The 18,557-nt window shown below is 36.9% G+C and overlaps 1 protein-coding gene across 2 annotated transcripts in view; it reads right to left on the reverse strand.

The window, feature by feature from the left end:
- LOC134671834 (receptor-type tyrosine-protein phosphatase kappa) overlaps positions 1–18,557 on the reverse strand; it is a 160,654-nt gene that overhangs the window by 64,082 nt on the left and 78,015 nt on the right. For both annotated transcript variants that reach the window (XM_063529682.1, XM_063529681.1), the window contains one exon: positions 9,177–9,295. In XM_063529682.1, coding sequence (XP_063385752.1) covers positions 9,177–9,295 — 119 coding nt within the window. The remainder of the gene's footprint in view (positions 1–9,176; positions 9,296–18,557) is intronic.

Raw genomic sequence — 18,557 nt, forward strand, 5'->3', positions numbered from 1 at the left:
TGATGAGACATTTAATTTTAATTGCTAGGTGTCGGTCGAAGTGTATGGAAATCTTAAGAAGTATGTGAAATAGAAATCAAGATAATGATGATAACAAAATCCGATGAAGTGCAAATGAGAATAGCAGCTTCATGATTCGTGCATGTATAGTTGCCTGAATAATGTTTCATTTAATTCCATACCTTGTTTGAAGGTTGAAGACATTTTATGAACATGCCTAGTATGCATGCATGCATGAATTAAACGGTTTAGGCATATAACTACCAAAAATCACATGATTGGCCAATTCAAGCTTGAAATATCATTTCAATGTTCGTAAAACTTTCGTTTTGTACGATAAATATTTTAAAACCTGTTAACTCGACTCCAATCCAATTTTGAAAGTCAATTTTCATCTCGTCTAGCAACGAACGCGCGCGCAATGAACTTTTGGAAAAATAAAACTTGTGCAAAAAGTAACACAACCGGCCAGTAATAAAAGTTGTAATTAAAGCGTTTCCACACGTACGAGCAAATAAAAGAGAAAATACTGGCAGGTTCGTTATTAAGGTGTGTGTACTGTGTAGTGATGTTCCTAAGGGCTGAGGTACGCTGCGCGGTAATATGAAAAAAAAATACTGTAGGGTTTTTGGTATTTAGCATACCTACTTAATTCGTTTTTATTATTAAGGGTAGTTTGAAATTGAAAGACTGTTATTGGTTGGGTATAAAAAGAAACTACACTCGGCCGACGGGTCTCAGTTGGTTGTTGAGTCGTGCTAGCGAACGGTTGTCATAAGATGAGGTTATTGTGAATTGGAACAAGACAAGAAAATAAATGGATAATTATATTCAAGGGTGTTGTTATTTTACACTTCAGAAGTGTGCAGAACGTAAGTACACGCCTACTGTTATTACTTATGGATTTAGTGAGATAACTGATAACAAACATGACCCTTATTTTGAGCTTTGAGATAATTAAATATACAAATTCTAATGGATTACGTAAGAAATATGGTACTGGTAACATTTTTATTTAATTTAAATAAGTACCTACATAATATTATGATGATTATGATTATAGGCTATCTAATTGCATAAGATAAGAATATATATGCGTCAGTTGGTCGAGAATTCAAAGTAACCACCATACCACCGACAGCTGGGTGTATAATAAATGTTCAGTTAACAAAATCAAGTACCTACACTACACGTGTTGAAATTAGGCAGAATATGTCAACGCGTGGGTCTTGAATCTTGATATATGTGTCGGTTATGGAGTGTTAAAGGGTGCCTTAATTTTAATTATTTTTCACTACGGCGCATAGTTTCCGAGATAAATTGATATTTATGATTTAAAACCAGGTCTCTCAAATTGATTGATGATTGAGTTTTGATTTTGATCCTTAATGTTAAAATTTGTGGAATATAAATAGATGACTACTATGCAAACGGGGCATTAAAGGGGGCTTGATTTTTCATTCATTTTTTGCTACGACGCACGTTTTTAAGATAAATGAATGTTTATAATTTGAACTACCATTAAACATAATTGTATGTATATAATAAAATTGCTTTAAAGTTTATAAGGTATTATAATATAGTATATAGGTACCTATATGTAACACCGGATACTTTTGCGTTTCATGCCGAGTTGTTGGAGAATATGGCTGACGATGACTCATGATGATCAACGGCGCTTGCAAATACCAGAAGTCTCGGTCTTCGCGAAAGAGAATGTAGCTGGAATTACAGCGGCAGTGAAAAAGGAATCCAGAGTGAAGCAGAGTCCTGTTGTGAAAGTCTGGAGTAACCCCGCTTCGACAGCCTTAGCGAGGGGCACGCGCCACTGGATATCAGGTCATGTACACCTACTTTTACTATTATATTATGAATGATTTGATATGATAATGTGTTGGATACCGTGAACTGATTTAAAAACGGAGACTTCATCTCATTCATCGACAATCTAGCACATATTGAGTTGAGAGAAAAATAAATTTGATGAACCGATAGAAAACTATTACTTGTGTATCAATTATGAGAAAAATTTGCCTAAATATATCAATGCGATATAATAACGCGTATAGATTGCATCTTAAATATGTATATATCTTACGATCGATGAGTGGTTCCCACCCTAACCATTTGACCGACTTTTGTGATTTCTAATGGAGCTGCAAGGAAGCTCCACATTTATAATCCCATGTAATTATAAACAAAATTAGACAATAATTAGCTCATTAACGGCACATTTCCTGTGAATCGATTTGTTGATTTATTGATCAAATATCTAGTATCTAGTATCGAGTTTCGCGTATCGTGTATCGAAGTTATCAATCAAAGAGATGGAATTATTGAATTATCGAGCTATTGAATTTTAGAACTGTGGAATTATTCTACCCTTAGAATTATCGAGTTGTTGGATTACTGAATTGAGTAGGTAATTGAATTATCGAACTATAAAAAGCTGGATTTGTTTTAATTAATGAGTTATTGGATTAATGGGTTATTTGATTAGTGAGTTATTTGATTAGTGAGTTATTCGATTAATGAGTTTTAATGAGTTTCGATTAATGAGTTTTAATGAGTTTCGATTAATGAGTTTCGATTAATGAGTTTTAATGAGTTTCGATTAATGAGTTTTAATGAGTTTCGTTTAATGAGTTTTAATGAGTTTCGATTAATGAGTTTTAATGAGTTTCGATTAATGAGTTTTAATGAGTTTTAATGAGTTTCGATTAATGAGTTTTAATGAGTTTCGATTAATGAGTTTTAATGAGTTTCGATTAATGAGTTTTGGATTAAGTCATTGAAGTATCGAGTCATTGAAGTATCGAGTCATTGAAGTATCGAGTCATTGAAGTATCGAGTCATTGAAGTATCGAGTCATTGAAGTATCGAGTCATTGAAGTATCGAGTCATTGAAGTATCGAGTCATTGAAGTATCGAGTCATTGAAGTATCGAGTCATTGAAGTATCGAGTCATTGAAGTATCGAGTCATTGAAGTATCGAGTCATTGAAGTATCGAGTCATTGAATTATCGAGTCATTGAGTTATCGAGTTATTGAATTATCGACTTATTGAGTTATCGAATTATTGAGTTATCGAATTATTGAGTTATCGAATTATTGAGTTATCGAATTATTGAGTTATCGAATTATTGAGTTATCGAATTATTGAGTTATCGAATTATTGAGTTATCGAATTATTGAGTTATCGAATTATTGAGTTATCGAATTATTGAGTTATCGAATTATTGAGTTATCGAATTATTGAGTTATCGAATTATTGAGTTATCGAATTATTGAGTTATCGAATTATTGAGTTATCGAATTATTGAGTTATCGAATTATTGAGTTATCGAGTTATTGAGTTATCGAGTTATTGAGTTATCGAGTTATTGAGTTATCGAGTTATTGAGTTATCGAGTTATTGAGTTATCGAGTTATTGAGTTATCGAGTTATTGAGTTATCGAGTTATTGAGTTATCGAGTTATTGAATTATCGAGTTATTAAATTAACGAGTTATTGAGTTATCGAATTATTGAGTTATCGAATTATTGAGGTATCGAATTATTGAGTTATCGATTTATTGAGTTATCGAGTCATTGAGTTATTTGAATTATTGAGTTATTGAATTATTGAGTTATTGAATTATTGAGTTATTGAATTATTGAGTTATTGAATTATTGCGTTATTGAATTATTGAGTTATTGAATTATTGAGTTATTGAATTATTGAGTTATTGAATTATTGAGTTATTGAATTATTGAGTTATTGAATTATTGAGTTATTGAATTATTGAGTTATTGAATTATTGAGTTATTGAATTATTGAGTTATTGAATTATTGAGTTATTGAATTATTGAGTTATTGAATTATTGAGTTATTGAATTATTGAGTTATTGAATTATTGAGTTATTGAATTATTGAGTTATTGAATTATTGAGTTATTGAATTATTGAGTTATTGAATTATTGATTTATTGAATTATTGATTTATTGAATTATTGAGTTATTGAATTATTGAGTTATTGAATTATTGAGTTATTGAATTATTGAGTTATTGAATTATTGAGTTATTGAATTATTGAGTTATTGAATTATTGAGTTATTGAATTATTGAGTTATTGAATTATTGAGTTATTGAATTATTGAGTTATTGAATTATTGAGTTATTGAATTATCGAGTTATTGAATTATCGTGTTATTGAATTATCGAGTTATTGAATTATCGAGTTATTGAATTATCGAGTTATTGAATTATTGAGTTATTGAATTATTGAGTTATTGAATTATTGAGTTGTTGAATTATTGAGTTGTTGAATCACTGAATTGTTGAATCACTGAATTGTTGAATCACTGAATTATTGAATTGTTGAATCACTGAATTATTGAATTGTTGAATCACTGAATTATTGAATTGTTGAATCACTGAATTATTGAATTGTTGAATCACTGAATTATTGAATTGTTGAATCACTGAATTATTGAATTGTTGAATCACTGAATTATTGAATTGTTGAATCACTGAATTATTGAATTGTTGAATCACTGAATTATTGAATTGTTGAATCACTGAATTATTGAATTGTTGAATCACTGAATTATTGAATCGTTGAATAACTGAATTATTGAATCGTTGAATAACTGAATTAATAGGTTATTGCAGTTAATGTTACAGCATTACATTGAAATGAAAGCGATAATGAAGACTGCATGGTTGAACCTGTTTGTACTTACGAGAACTTGATTTGGTTCGTAAGCTACTAGAACAGAACACCACAATTAAACCGAGATCAAGGAGGATTGATAGCCTCTTATTGATTATATTATTATGTGTTAATCAAACTTGAATAAAATAGATTAGTTTATAATTATTTTCTTGTATAACCTTGTACGTTATCAAATAATAATAGATTACCAATGAGGCAGTTTAAAAAAAAAGAGATTTTAAATCAACTGGGAGGTTATTAAAGACACGTATTACGGTAATGAATTCACTTTTATACTTTTACTTATTGTTGAACTTGAAAATTTTATTCTTAGTATTTTCCATTGTGTTTACAAAAAAGGCGAAGCTCCAGTATCTATATCTATAGATCTATAGATCTCAGTTAACGCAAGTAGTTTCATTTCCTTGAAGAAATCTGAGTGGATAGTGGTAGTGTAAATGATACATGATCTCTGAGTGGATAGTGGTAGTGTAAATGAAATATGTTGCGTGAGTAGTTTTCTTACAACATAACATAATTACGTCATCGTAACCCCAGTAGTTAAATGATACCATATTTAAGGTACGAAATATGCGATGCCATAGTAAACATTTTTGAGGGCATTTTTAGAACAAGTTAGAAGGTACGGGTAAGTAAAGCATAACAGGTTTTTGCAGTTCTATCGTTTATGTCTGCCGTGTCACATTTAAAACGTATAATTTATTTTAATTTATGAAAAACAACTAACGTGTAAAAAAAATATTACTGATCCTTTTTCTACGGAAACAGACCTAAGTGCTATGTTTATTCCCGAACTGTGCGATTTGGTATTCTATAAAGTTGAAATTTAGGTTTATAGACTTCAGTTATTTTACAACAACATCTAGTGTAGTATTAATATACTGTTCAAGTCTTTCATAAAACAATATGCATATTATAAAAATAAATCTAATGGTCTTGAAATCCCAACGCGTCTTGCAATTGATGAAACTTTATCAGCTTGGATAAATCCTAACAATCTAGAATATACGACATATACGATACGACATATATAGAATATACGATATATACGATATACAATATTTCTCTGAAAACATTGGGAGGGGAGCTATTACAGGTTTTTAGTTGCCAATTTGATGATTGAATTGATGCATTGATAATGGAAACGTAATAGGTCAAGTTGTACACAATAAGGTCCCAGTTTTACACATGTTTTGCATATGAATATATGAAGTTAATTATCGCTGTTATTCATCATAGTTAATATTTTATAAATTATAATCAGGGTTAAAGTTATTGAAAGGTTCTCAGGAAATATTCCTGTCTCAAGAGTGAGGTTTATAATTGATGATTTCTTGACATGATATTTGAAAATGATGTTGAACCCACGAGAATTTGATTTGATTCATGTGCTGACACAGCTAAGTAAGATAATAATAAAGTTTTGAACTGGTTCGTATTCTATATGGCAGGAAGATTGATAGTGTCTTCAGTCACGAGAATTGAATTGGTTCGTGTACTGTTTAATAGAGATGTTTCAGTCACGAGAATTGAATTGGTTCGTGTACTGTCTACCTGCAGATAGAGATGATCAATACATCTGTTACCCTGAATTACTTAGTCAATGTTGGATATTTTTAGCAAATGGAGCGCCGCACCTCTACCGGCGTCCCTCGCTTCGCGTGACACTGACACCAGGAGCCAGAAGCAAGTACAGTCAACAGGCGATGACTGAGCCGCCTCCAGCAGGAGCCCGCCTCGCGCCGCCAGAGTCCGGTTGCGAGCCACCTCCAGCAGGAGCCCGCCTCGCGCCGCCAGAGTCCGGTGCGAGCCGTCTCCAACAGGAGCCCGCCTCGCGCCGCCAGAGTCCGGTGCGAGCCGTCTCCAACAGGAGCCCGCCTCGCGCCGCCAGAGTCCGGTGCGAGCCGTCTCCAACAGGAGCCCGCCTCGCGCCGCCAGAGTCCGGTGCGAGCCGTCTCCAACAGGAGCCCGCCTCGCGCCGCCAGAGTCCGGTTGCGGGCCGCCTCCAGCAGGAGCCCGCCTCGCGCCGGCGCCGCCAGAGGCCGGTGCGCGTCTAGAGCACGGCGACCGCCGCTCCGCGCTCCCGTGCCCCGGCCGCGCCGCAGCGCGCGCGCTCACCTCCAGAGCCAGGGCCCTTCTCACCACTCGACGGTCGTCCATTCTGATGACATCGGTGTCGGCCTCTGGTCGATGTCGAATGGATGTCTCCGGCAGAAGAGTAACAATTTTAACCCTTCGTATGCCTTAGTCAAAATTTACTACTGAATTAATAAAACCTTGAAATTGTAAATTATAGTCCAAATTGTGTGGTACATATACGGGACCAGGCATACGAAAGGTTATTCACACGATGTTTTCGAGATTTTGATATGCTGATGACTGATTGAAACTGTTTTAAGCCACGAGAAAATGATCGGTTCGTGTGCTGACACAAATAAGTAGTAGGTGCGAGAATAGAACTGGTTCGTATCCTATACATTAACTCTGATCGCAAGAAATTGATCGGTTTGCGATTAGTGTATCCACTGTTAAGTATGCGTAGTCTGTCGGCCAAGTGTAGGGTTTCCACCTGGCACGTGTATGAGGACATACACGGAGTCAGGATGGACGAGTGTAGGGTTTTTGGTATTTAGCATACCTACTTAATTCGTTTTTATTATTAAGGGTAGTTTGAAATTGAAAGACTGTTATTGGTTGGGTATAAAAAGAAACTACACTCGGCCGACGGGTCTCAGTTGGTTGTTGAGTCGTGCTAGCGAACGGTTGTCATAAGATGAGGTTATTGTGAATTGGAACAAGACAAGAAAATAAATGGATAATTATATTCAAGGGTGTTGTTATTTTACAATACACTCAAGATAGCTATTTTTCAGCTCCTATTAATATCTAGTAACTTTTTTAGTTTATCTTAGTGTACAAAGAGCTGCAAACTCAGCTTAGTTAGGTGTGTAACTTTGAATGTTAGGAATATTACATACGTAATATTCCTCTTATTTCGGACGTATTTCTCGCATTTAACTCTCGTTGCAGTTCTTAGATGCATGTTGAAAAGTATTCACCCAGCGTGCCAAAATTTGGAAACAAAAATTCACTCCTGCAGCATGAGTGTAACCATGTCTCAGCAATTAGGTTCACGTCTTTTAAAATTCCCTGATCTAACGGTTAAACATGCAGTTGACGTGCAGCCGCGCTTAGCATAAGGGTAACATTCCATTTCCAACGACAGCTGCACTACTGTCAGTTTTACTATGGAAATTGACAATGACAGCGACGCGTTCAGTACCGGTAGTGCAGCTGCGTTTAGAAATGGAATGTTACCATAAGAGCAGTAACTCATTTTTAAAATGTCATTCAATTGTATACTTTGTACCTACTTGTACGTACAGTCAGCAGCAGAAGTTGCTAAGCGGGTGATGTGTTCAAAATGTCCTTGACAGGCTCTTATTCTCTTAACAATAAAAACGCGTCAAGATCATTTGGAACACATGACCCGCTTAGCAACTCCTGCTGCTGACTGTACGATATGTTCTACCTACATTCTACATTTGAAACAGATTTCAAAATGAGTTACCGCTCTTATGCTAAGCGCGGCAGCGTGGACGTCGACGCGAAAATACAGGGTGATTTCTGGGTCGTGATCCAGAACCACTCTTTCTGACTCTGTAAATGATCCACATTAGCATATGGTAGTATTTGATTCAAAGATAATTACATTAATTATTCTTATTTTTCAAGTAAAATTAATGTCAAAAAAAAAGTAATTATGGTCACCCTGTGACTTTTGACATACGCTGGTATGGAAAGCGACAAGACGTCACATTGAGTAGGGTCACCAAATTGTATGCAAAAATGTTTTTTCCTACTTGCCATCTGGAAAATAATCATCATTATTGGTGATAAACAATAATTAACAACATCATTAGGCTCATATTTGGATTCTGTATGATGTCTGGCTCTCTTACTCCACGACGCCGAAAACAACCTGTATAAAAGCGCCCATTGGCACATCACTATACGTGTGTCAACTATTGTCATTGACGTATATATCTAAGGACTGGCCTTACGGGCAATAATAATGGGGTATGAATGGGCCAGTACAGCGGTGTGACACCGCTACAACGCGATTGGTTGATGAGTTCGCATCATATGCGCGATTGGTTGGCGTTGGCGCGCAACTAGTTGCGTTAGGCTGCACGATTGGCTCGAATTCGTGAGTGACACCGCTGAACTACCATTTTTAGTGCCCGTAAGGCCCGTCCTGAGATATATGTCGATGGTGTGTCACTATTGTATAGTCGCACCAATAAAAATCTGCAGCGGATTTGATAGCCCACGCAGTGGAAGTGTTATTTATACGTCATAATTTCATAGAAGTTTGACGTTTAAAATGACACTTGCACTGCGTGGGCTATCAAAATCGCTGCAGACTTTTTACGGTCTAACTCTATACGTACGTACCTGGAACTCGAGCTTGTAGAGGACGGGAAACTTGCGGCGCTGCTCGCACAGCTTGGGGAAGTTCTTCAGCTGCACGGGCTCGGCCGGTATCGTTTCCGTTATGGAGCCGTTCTCGTCAGCTGCGTCAGAAATGTTAAGGTCAATTTCACAGAATTTATAATTGTTAATATATAGACCAACCGCTTAAATGAGTCCTCGCCTGCGCGGTACGGGGGCGACGGGGTTGGCCGACGTGCGGGCGGCGGGGAAGGTGCGGGCGCCTTACGCCTGCCGTCCGCACCTTCCCCGTCACCCTTAGTCGTCTTACCCCGTCACCCCCGTACCGCGCAGGCAAGGACTCATTTAAGCGGTCGGACTATAGATAAGAAGGGTCGGTTAAGGCAAAACTGTGATTTCTTGACAAGCCGATTTCGTTTTAAGTTTTGGCATTATGTACACATATGTAGTGATATAAAGTGATTTATCCGACGTTTCAGTTGAGTTGCTCCAGCTGTGGTCAAGAATAACTGACGTCCTAGTAAAATGTCAGTGATATGGGCAAACAACACTAACACATTCACTGCCCCCGACGCACATGTGCGTTCACCGTCATACAAGTTCCTAAGCCACGCCTCCTGGCAGTGAATGCGCTAAACTATCCAAATATAGTTATAAAAATGTTCGAGGTAGATAAATAAAATAAAGAACCCTATCGGTTCCGTCAATCCGTTTAAATCACTACATATGTAAGCCGATTTCGTATTCACACATATATGTATAATTGTATATTTATTGGTTTTGAGTCATTCACCGCTCACAGCACTCGAGTTGTTAATGAGTGCGTATCTCATGTATACACGAGGATTTCAGCGTACGAGTATCATGAAACCATAGTTCTGTCTTAACAACCCAACTCCTGCCTATCTTTTATCTTTATGGTTAACTTGTTGTTTTGGTTGCAAAGTTTGTTGTTGGGTCAATCAATTTTTCCCTTTTTTTCGAAGGAATGTTGCGACATGTTTATTAAAAATATGGTTACACAATGCTATGTATCGTTAGACGTCGATGGCGGTCTGAGAAAAGCTAGGGCTGGTGACCAAAAGTTGAACCGTTATGGACAATGTTGTGGGCGTCAATTTAAATATTATTATTATATAATTATTTTCTTGTAAAATTCAGGTACAATTTTGGATGGCCAAACACATACAACAAAACAAGGTACAGTTAACGTCATAAATAACTTTATTTATTTCTCCTTGTCACAAAGATCAAGTGTTTCGGTTGTCATGTCTCTAACGTCGATTGTACGAGGAAAAGTTGACTGACCCCGGTAATTTTAGATGATACTGTTTTTATAGTTATTCATTTAGAAATGTATGACAATTCTTGATATTTGTTTTCATTACTGATAGAATCGTGCAATGATTGCCTATGAGCGCAGATCACTACTAAGAACTATTAGTAAAAACTTTGAAGGTGCCCTCATCTATGAAAAATAATTGATAGTTATAATATGTCATGAATATGGAATTTCATATTGTATTGGTACACATATATTTGTTACTGGAACATGAAAAAGGACACTCCTTTAGTTTTTGGGCTAATTGAATACAGCTTTTATGATTGAAGAATATACGAATGAACGATTTTTCTCTGAAAAAATGATTAAATCTATCTACGAGTCTATCATTATTATTAAAGCTTGATGAGGACATTTTGCGACACAAATTATTTAAGTAACTATACTAGAACTTAAATGGGGCATTATCTATGAAAAGGGACCTTATTGTCGATGGCGCATACGCCGCACAGCGTCACGCGGCATTGTATTTATATCGGAGCATCGTTAATAATGGCGTAAGCGCCATCGACAATAAGGTCCCTTTTCATAGATAACGTCACTAATATGGTTAGTTTCAATTTAGATTTGTAAGCCACACCACACAGAAGAAGAGCCTAAATATTATATTTATCTACCACAAAAATTCCTAATCATGAACGAACGATTTATAAAATGAAACCTTGTTCTAGAAACTAGTAGGTATAAATTCAACCTAACCTATTGTCCCAATAAATGTATATTTCTTAAATCATAAAAAGTTAAAGGTTTATAGTTTATAGTAACGCGGTATACACTGAGAGAAAAATCATCACCAGGAATTAAAAAACAGTTCTGTACTGGGGGAAAAAATGAAGTTTTAGTAATAATTATGGACGACTCACTATTTCTGTAAAGTTTATTTATTTCTACAAACAGCTCAGTAATCCCAAATATAATTTCAACAAACAGATAATAGAAATTGCAAGAACTAATAGAAATTGCAAAAGTCAATTTGTTCCTATAGGTCAGTAAATGAATGCTCAAAAAACGTTGTAGAGGGAAATGCTAGGAACACAATTTTTGACTCCGTAACTTTGTTTAGACTAGTTAGGAGGTGAACATATCAAAAGTCCCCGGCTGTAGCCCCGGTGCTGCGGGGAAGAGGGGGGTAAGAAGGTCGAATTTTTCGGTTTTTCATTGATATCTTGGAAACTTTGCATCTTAGCGACATGACTACTAAGACAAACCGAAAGCTCATAAAATTTGTTGGTGTCAATGTGATACCAAAAATGAATTCAGCACCCCCGATATATACGAAAATGATACCAAACACGGCCTAGCAGCTTCACTAATGTAGATATCAAGATAAAATTGAAAGCCCTAAATAAACTTTCAAGAGCGGATATCTCAAAAACTATTCAAGATATCGAAAAACTTGACTGAATAAAACTTGTAACAAATTTTATCAGCTTTTGGTTTGTCTCAGTAGTCATGTCGCTAAGACGCAAAGTTTCCAAGATATTAGTGAAAAACCGAAAAATGAGACCTTCTTTCCCCCTCTCCCCCCCAGCACCGGGGCTACGGCCGGGGACTTTTGATATGTTCACCTCCTAACTAGTCCAAAAAAAGTTACGGAGTCAAAAATTGTGTTTCTAGCATTTCCCTCTATAACTTCTTATTTCTTGGCCTACTATTAGTTAACTCTCCTTGTCCCCGGATTAAGTTTATTTTTGTAATTCTAAGTGTGTTTTTGTTGTAATTTTCTCTCAGTGTAGCCCCATGTGTGCTTTAAAATGTCGTCGTTTCAAAAAACCGGGCAAGTGCGAGTCGGACTTGCGCACGAAGGGTTCCGTAGCATAATGAAAAAAAAACCGGAAAAAATGCAAAAAAAAAAGGTCACCCATCCAAGTACTGACCACGCCCGACGTTGCTTAACTTTGATCAAAAATCACGTTTGCTGTATGGGAGCCCCATTTAAATCTTAATTTTATTCTGTTTTTAGTATTTGTTGTTATAGCGGCAACAGAAATACATCATCTGTGAAAATTTCAACTGTCTAGCTATCACGGTTCGTGAGATACAGCCTGGTGACAGACAGACGGACGGACGGACGGACGGACGGACGGACGGACGGATAGCGAAGTCTTAGTAATAGGGTCCCGTTTTACCTTTTGGGTACGGAACCCTAAAAACGGATTCAAGACGATTTTGTAATATTGTTGACAAATCTACAGAATATTTAGCTGCTACGGGCGGTTTACCCAATAAGCCCACTCACTCGTGCATTTCACCCGCTTATTATTATATTACCTCCAATAGATGGGGATCGATTAGAGCAGCGGTTGGCAACCAGCGCCCGCGGGCCGCATGCGGCCTGCGAACCTCTCACTTGCGGCCCGCGAGCCTCCCTGGCTATTTTGCATGTAATATTGACAAGTGACAATGTCTGATAAAGTCATAAATATTAACAAAGTGCGGCCCGCGTCCACTGCTATGTGGGCCTTGGCTGCTAAAAGGTTGCCGACCGCTGGATTAGAGGCTTACAGTACCTAGGTAATCAATGCCAGCGGGTCTGGCCGGCAGCCAAGCGACACCGGACGATTATTTGGCTGACCACACAAATAAAAGATGAATCCCACTATTGTCATTTACTTAGGTATGATTTATGAATATGATATTCTGAATGTGAGTTGTTTTCCGCAAAATTCAACGCAAGTGTGGCAAATTCGATCCGGAATAAAGTCGATATTAAACTGTCGTGAGACATATTTTAAATTGTTTATACGATTTGTTGTGTTGTCGGAATAAAGTCGGTTAAAGAACCTAAAGTGTCATTCTATGGAACTTGCTAACTATGTAAACAAACCGCCATATTGAAATTGTCTTTGACTGATGAAATTAGTAGTGACTAGTTCCATTGACTGACACTTTAAAGGCGTATTCTGATTGTAATAGGTTAGTGTCACTTTTGATATTGAGAGATCATATCTATAACTAATCCAGATCAAATTAGAAACCTAATATTCCATTTAGAATACGCTTCCTTGTCTCTGATAGTGCAATTACTAAATACGTATAAATTGTAAACTAGTATGTAGGTTCTTAAATAATGATACCTATACTACTTATGATCCGTATTAAAGGGGCCCAGAGATTACCAGTTCGCCGGACGATATCAGCCTGTGAGTTAAACGTACAAGGTGACAGTTCCGACTGACAGGCTGATATCGCCCGGCGAACTGGTAATATGTGGGCCCCTGAATGTTTTTCTAACATAAATAAAGTAAATAAACATTCCAAAGCCCTACATACGAGTAAATAGTTGTATTATTTTTGATTTCCCATTTCCGAAGATTTAAGATCGCTTCCACCCATATAACCATTCCAGTCGCAGAATCATCAAAGTGGTAACTAAATGTCAGATGTGTCGTAACAGAGTCCACACAATGTGTCTAGAATTGTTTCGAAACAAAGTGTCGTCGCCGTGTGTACACTTTTCCGTAACAAGGTGTCGACACATTTGTGTGCACTTTGCGTGCGGTTTGCGACTAAATCTGACAGCAAATTTGTGACAGCAAATGTCAATATAAAATACCTCTTGAAAACCAAGGTTTGTCAAACTACTATTAGTATCTCGTGTGCTCGTAAGTAATTCTAGTAAGTCATCATGGGCGATGCAAATGATAATAATCGACCAAAACCATATAAACACCCAACACCCGTCAACCTTTTACAGAATAGTTTTTAAAGAAATGCAATAAGCTACTTAGGTCAGCCAACGAATGCTCAAAAAAGTTGTAGAGGGAAATGCTCGGAACACAATTTTTGACTCTGTAACTTGGTTTGGACAAGTTAGGAGGTGAACATGTCAAAAGTCCCCGGCCGTAGCCCTTGAGCGGGGGTAGAGAGGGGGCTTTGAATGTCCCATTTTCCGGTTTTTCGATTATATCTCGGAAACTATGCATCTTAGCGACATGGCCACTTATACAAAATGAAAGTTAATTTAATTTGTTACAAGTTTATTCAGTCAATTTTTTCGATATGTTGAATAGTTTTTGAGATATCCGCTCTTGAAAGTGTATTTAGGGCTCTCAATTTTATCTTGATATATCTACATCAGTGATGGTGCTAGGCCGTGTATGGTATCGTTTTCGTATAAATCTGGGTTGCTGAATCCATTTAAGGTATCACATTGAAACCATTCCACAAAATTAAAAAAATCTTTTTAGGGTTCCGTACCTCAAAAGCAAAAAACGGAATCCTTATAGGATCACTCGTACGTCTGTATGTATGTCTGTCTGAATACACAAAATAGTTCTTTACCTATAGATGACAGGAAAACCTATTAGAAATGTGCAGTCAAGCGCGAGTCGGACTTAATGTACGGAACCCTTAATACGCGAGTCCGACTCGCACTTGGTCGGTTTTTTTTAAACTCCTCTTGACGCTTAACCGCTGAACCGATTTCGTTGAAATTTGGTATAGAAATAGTTTGCGTCCCGGAACAGGACATAGGATAGATCTTATAACCAAAATCATCTTTTGAAGGTGTGAAAAGTGGCGTGGAAATTTGTACGGGAAATCAATAACCGCTGAACCGATTTATATTAAATTTGGTATGGTCTACATCTTTGATTTAGTTAAAAATGATAAATAAACATGACTTCAAACCTAAACTTAAACAGTATTAACTTCAAGAAGTCAATTCTGAATTCCCCCCTACACCTCATTTCACACCTTTGAAGGATGATTTTTGAGATAACTTATTATGTCCTGTCTCGGGACTCAAAATATATGTGTACTAAATTTAAATTAAAACTGTTCAGCAGTTTAAGCGTGAAGAACTCCTCTTAAAAGAAAGTAAGTTTAGGTATATGTTTTTACTTTGGAATGGTGTCAATGTGATACCATAACTAAATTTGGTACTGCGAATTTATACGAAAACGATACCAAACATGGCCTCGTAGCTTTACTCTTGTAGAAGTCAAAATAAAATTGAGAGCCCTAAATTCTTATTACTTGACCAAACTTGTGTAGAAGGAAAAGGAAAAATAAAAGTCTTCGGCAGGAATATAAGACACAAATATAATTTTTTTTTGCGTTACTATTTCAATTATCAAATATAAACATACCTTGATTATATTATTCTAGTGAGATCCTCACATATAACCAAAACATTTACTTAAAAAATTACAAGGTCGAAATGTCACGGAACTTGTGAGAGTAATACGTGAAAAATAAAAACTTTTATGACAAAAAAATCTGGACACAATTTAAGAAGCATCCAATTGCGTCGAGGAATCATCTGTATTTTTGCTTGTTTCATTACCTCCTCGCTTCTTTTTTTGTCCTTTGTATTCTGTAGCAATTTGTTAGATCTGAAAATAAAGATTTTAACTTGCGTCGTCACGGATGTCGATTTATAGGTTTTAGGGAGTGCAGAATTCGAAAACGATGATCATTTTATAATCCAAGATGGCCGCTACGTATTTTGTCATAAAAGTCGTCATGAATATCGTTTTATAGGTTTTAGGAAGTGCCGATTTCGAAAATGATGACCAGTTTGGAATCCAAGATGTGTGCCGTGCACTTTGTCATAAAAGTCGTCATGGATATCGTTTTATAGGTTTTAGGGAGTGCAGAATTCGAAAATGATGACCATTTTGGATTCCAAGATGTCTGCCGTGCACTTTGTCATATAAGCCGTCATAGATGTTGATTTATAGGTGTTAGGAAGAGCAGATTTCGAAAATGATGACCATGACCAACAAAACGACATCCATGTCGACTTTAACATAGTGCATGGCCGCCATCGTCGATTCCAAAATAGTTATTATTTTCGAAATCTGCGCTCCCTAAAACCTATAAAACGACAGCCATGACGACTTTAATGACATACTGCATGGCCGCCATTTTGGATTCCAAAATGGTCATCATTTTCAAAATCAGGGCCCCCTAAAACCTATAAAACGACACCCATGACAACTTTTATGACATAGTGCGTGGCCGCCATTTTGGATTCCAAAATGGCCATCATTTTCGAAATCTGCGTCCCCTAAAACCTACAAAACGACATCCATGACGACTTTTATGACATAGTGCATGGCCGCCATCTTGGAATCCAAAATGGTCATCGTTTTCGAAATCTGCGCCCCCTAAAACCTATAAAACGACACCCATGACGACTTTTATGACATAGTGCATGGCCGCCATTTTGGATTCCAAAATGGCCATCATTTTCGAAATCTGCGTCCCCTAAAACCTACAAAACGACATCCATGACGACTTTTATGACATAGTGCATGGCCGCCATTTTGGATTCCAAAATGGCCATCATTTTCGAAATCTGCGTCCCCTAAAACCTACAAAACGACATCCATGACGACTTTTATGACATAGTGCATGGCCGCCATCTTGGAATCCAAAATGGTCATCGTTTTCGAAATCTGCACCCCCTAAAACCTATAAAACGACACCCATGACGACTTTTATGACATAGTGCATGGCCGCCATTTTGGAATCGAAAATGGTTATCGTTTTCGAAATCTGCGCCCCCCAAAACCTATAAAACGACACCCATGACAACTTTCATGACATAGTGCATGGCCGCCATTCTGGATTCCAAAATGGTCATCATTTTCGAAAGCGGGGCCCCCTAAAACCTATAAAACGACACCCATGACGACTTTTATGACATAGTGCATGGCCACCATTTTGGATTCCAAAATGGTCATCATTTTCTAAATCTGCGCCCCCCAAAACCTATAAAACGACATCCATGACGACTTTTATGACACAGTGCATGGCCGCCATTTTGGATTCCAAAATGGTCATCATTTTCGAAATCGGCACTCCCTAAAACCTATAAATCGACACCCATCTCGACTTTTATGACAAAGTGTTTGGCTACCATCTGCATGCAAGACATTTCTATTATTTTACGTACAAAAATGGCCCCCTGTCAACTTCCAACCGAGATTTAATCGATAATTTATTCGATTAATGTTCAGATTAATTCAATTTCAATCTATGTTAGGTCGACTAAACTAATCGTGATTAAAATTTGAGGATTAACTTTTTTTATTCCATTAATTAGTCGAATAAACAGTTAATCTATTATTAAGTCCCATCTCTGACCACGTCATTTTTACACTTTGAGAATATCTGAAAACAAATGAACACAAGGAGCCATTTTGCAAATCCAGTAACTTTGTTATTACTTTTGACAGCGCGTGTCATGTGTCTACACAGAGTCGACACAAAGTCGAAACATTTGCGACTACTTTGTGACTGCAATATTTCTCAGCCTTAAACCATATTTATACATCATAATTAACAAGTTTCGTAGTATGTAAAGCGTTATTTCTGTTATTTAAGTATAGTATACGCATCGAAGTACTAAAAATGCATCAAATAATATATTTATGAACACAAGCACTGAGAAGTAAACAATTTCATTTCCGGCTAAACTAAAACAATGTGGTGGCGCGTTGATTATATTACACTTAGTTTATCAAATCACTCGAGCAGTTTAATTCCCCATAATAATTTAAGTCCTATTGTAATATAAATGCAAACAATATATAATTACGTCTTGTAATCCGTTTTAGAGATGGCGTATTAATGTCACTTATTTTTATTTAACTATTTTTCCATCTGACAGTTTCCATTTGACAGGAACAAAATGAACGAATGAACGAATGATTTTGGCATAAAGTAGTCGCAAACCCGAAACAATGTGTGCACACGGCGACCACACTTTATGTCACTTTGTGTCATGTGTCGACCCTTCCCCATTTCTGGTAACTGTGTCGACACGGCGACGACTCTGCGACTGGAATTGTGACCGAAACAGACGGTGTCGACACAAGATGTGTCTACACCGCGTCGTAACGGCGACTGGAAATGGTTGTATGGGCACTGCGATGGTTGCATTCTGATATAGCAGATATCGCCAGGCCTCGGGCTTATATCGGACACGGGCTGAATACGGTATTAGAACAGGCGAAATATAATAAAATCAATGCTGGCTCGCAATCGTGAAATAACTATGGAATAACAGAAATAGCCCCGGGCTTTTC

Source organism: Cydia fagiglandana, chromosome 16, assembly GCF_963556715.1.
Source record: "Cydia fagiglandana chromosome 16, ilCydFagi1.1, whole genome shotgun sequence".
In the NCBI taxonomy this organism is placed as follows: Eukaryota; Metazoa; Arthropoda; class Insecta; order Lepidoptera; family Tortricidae; genus Cydia; species Cydia fagiglandana.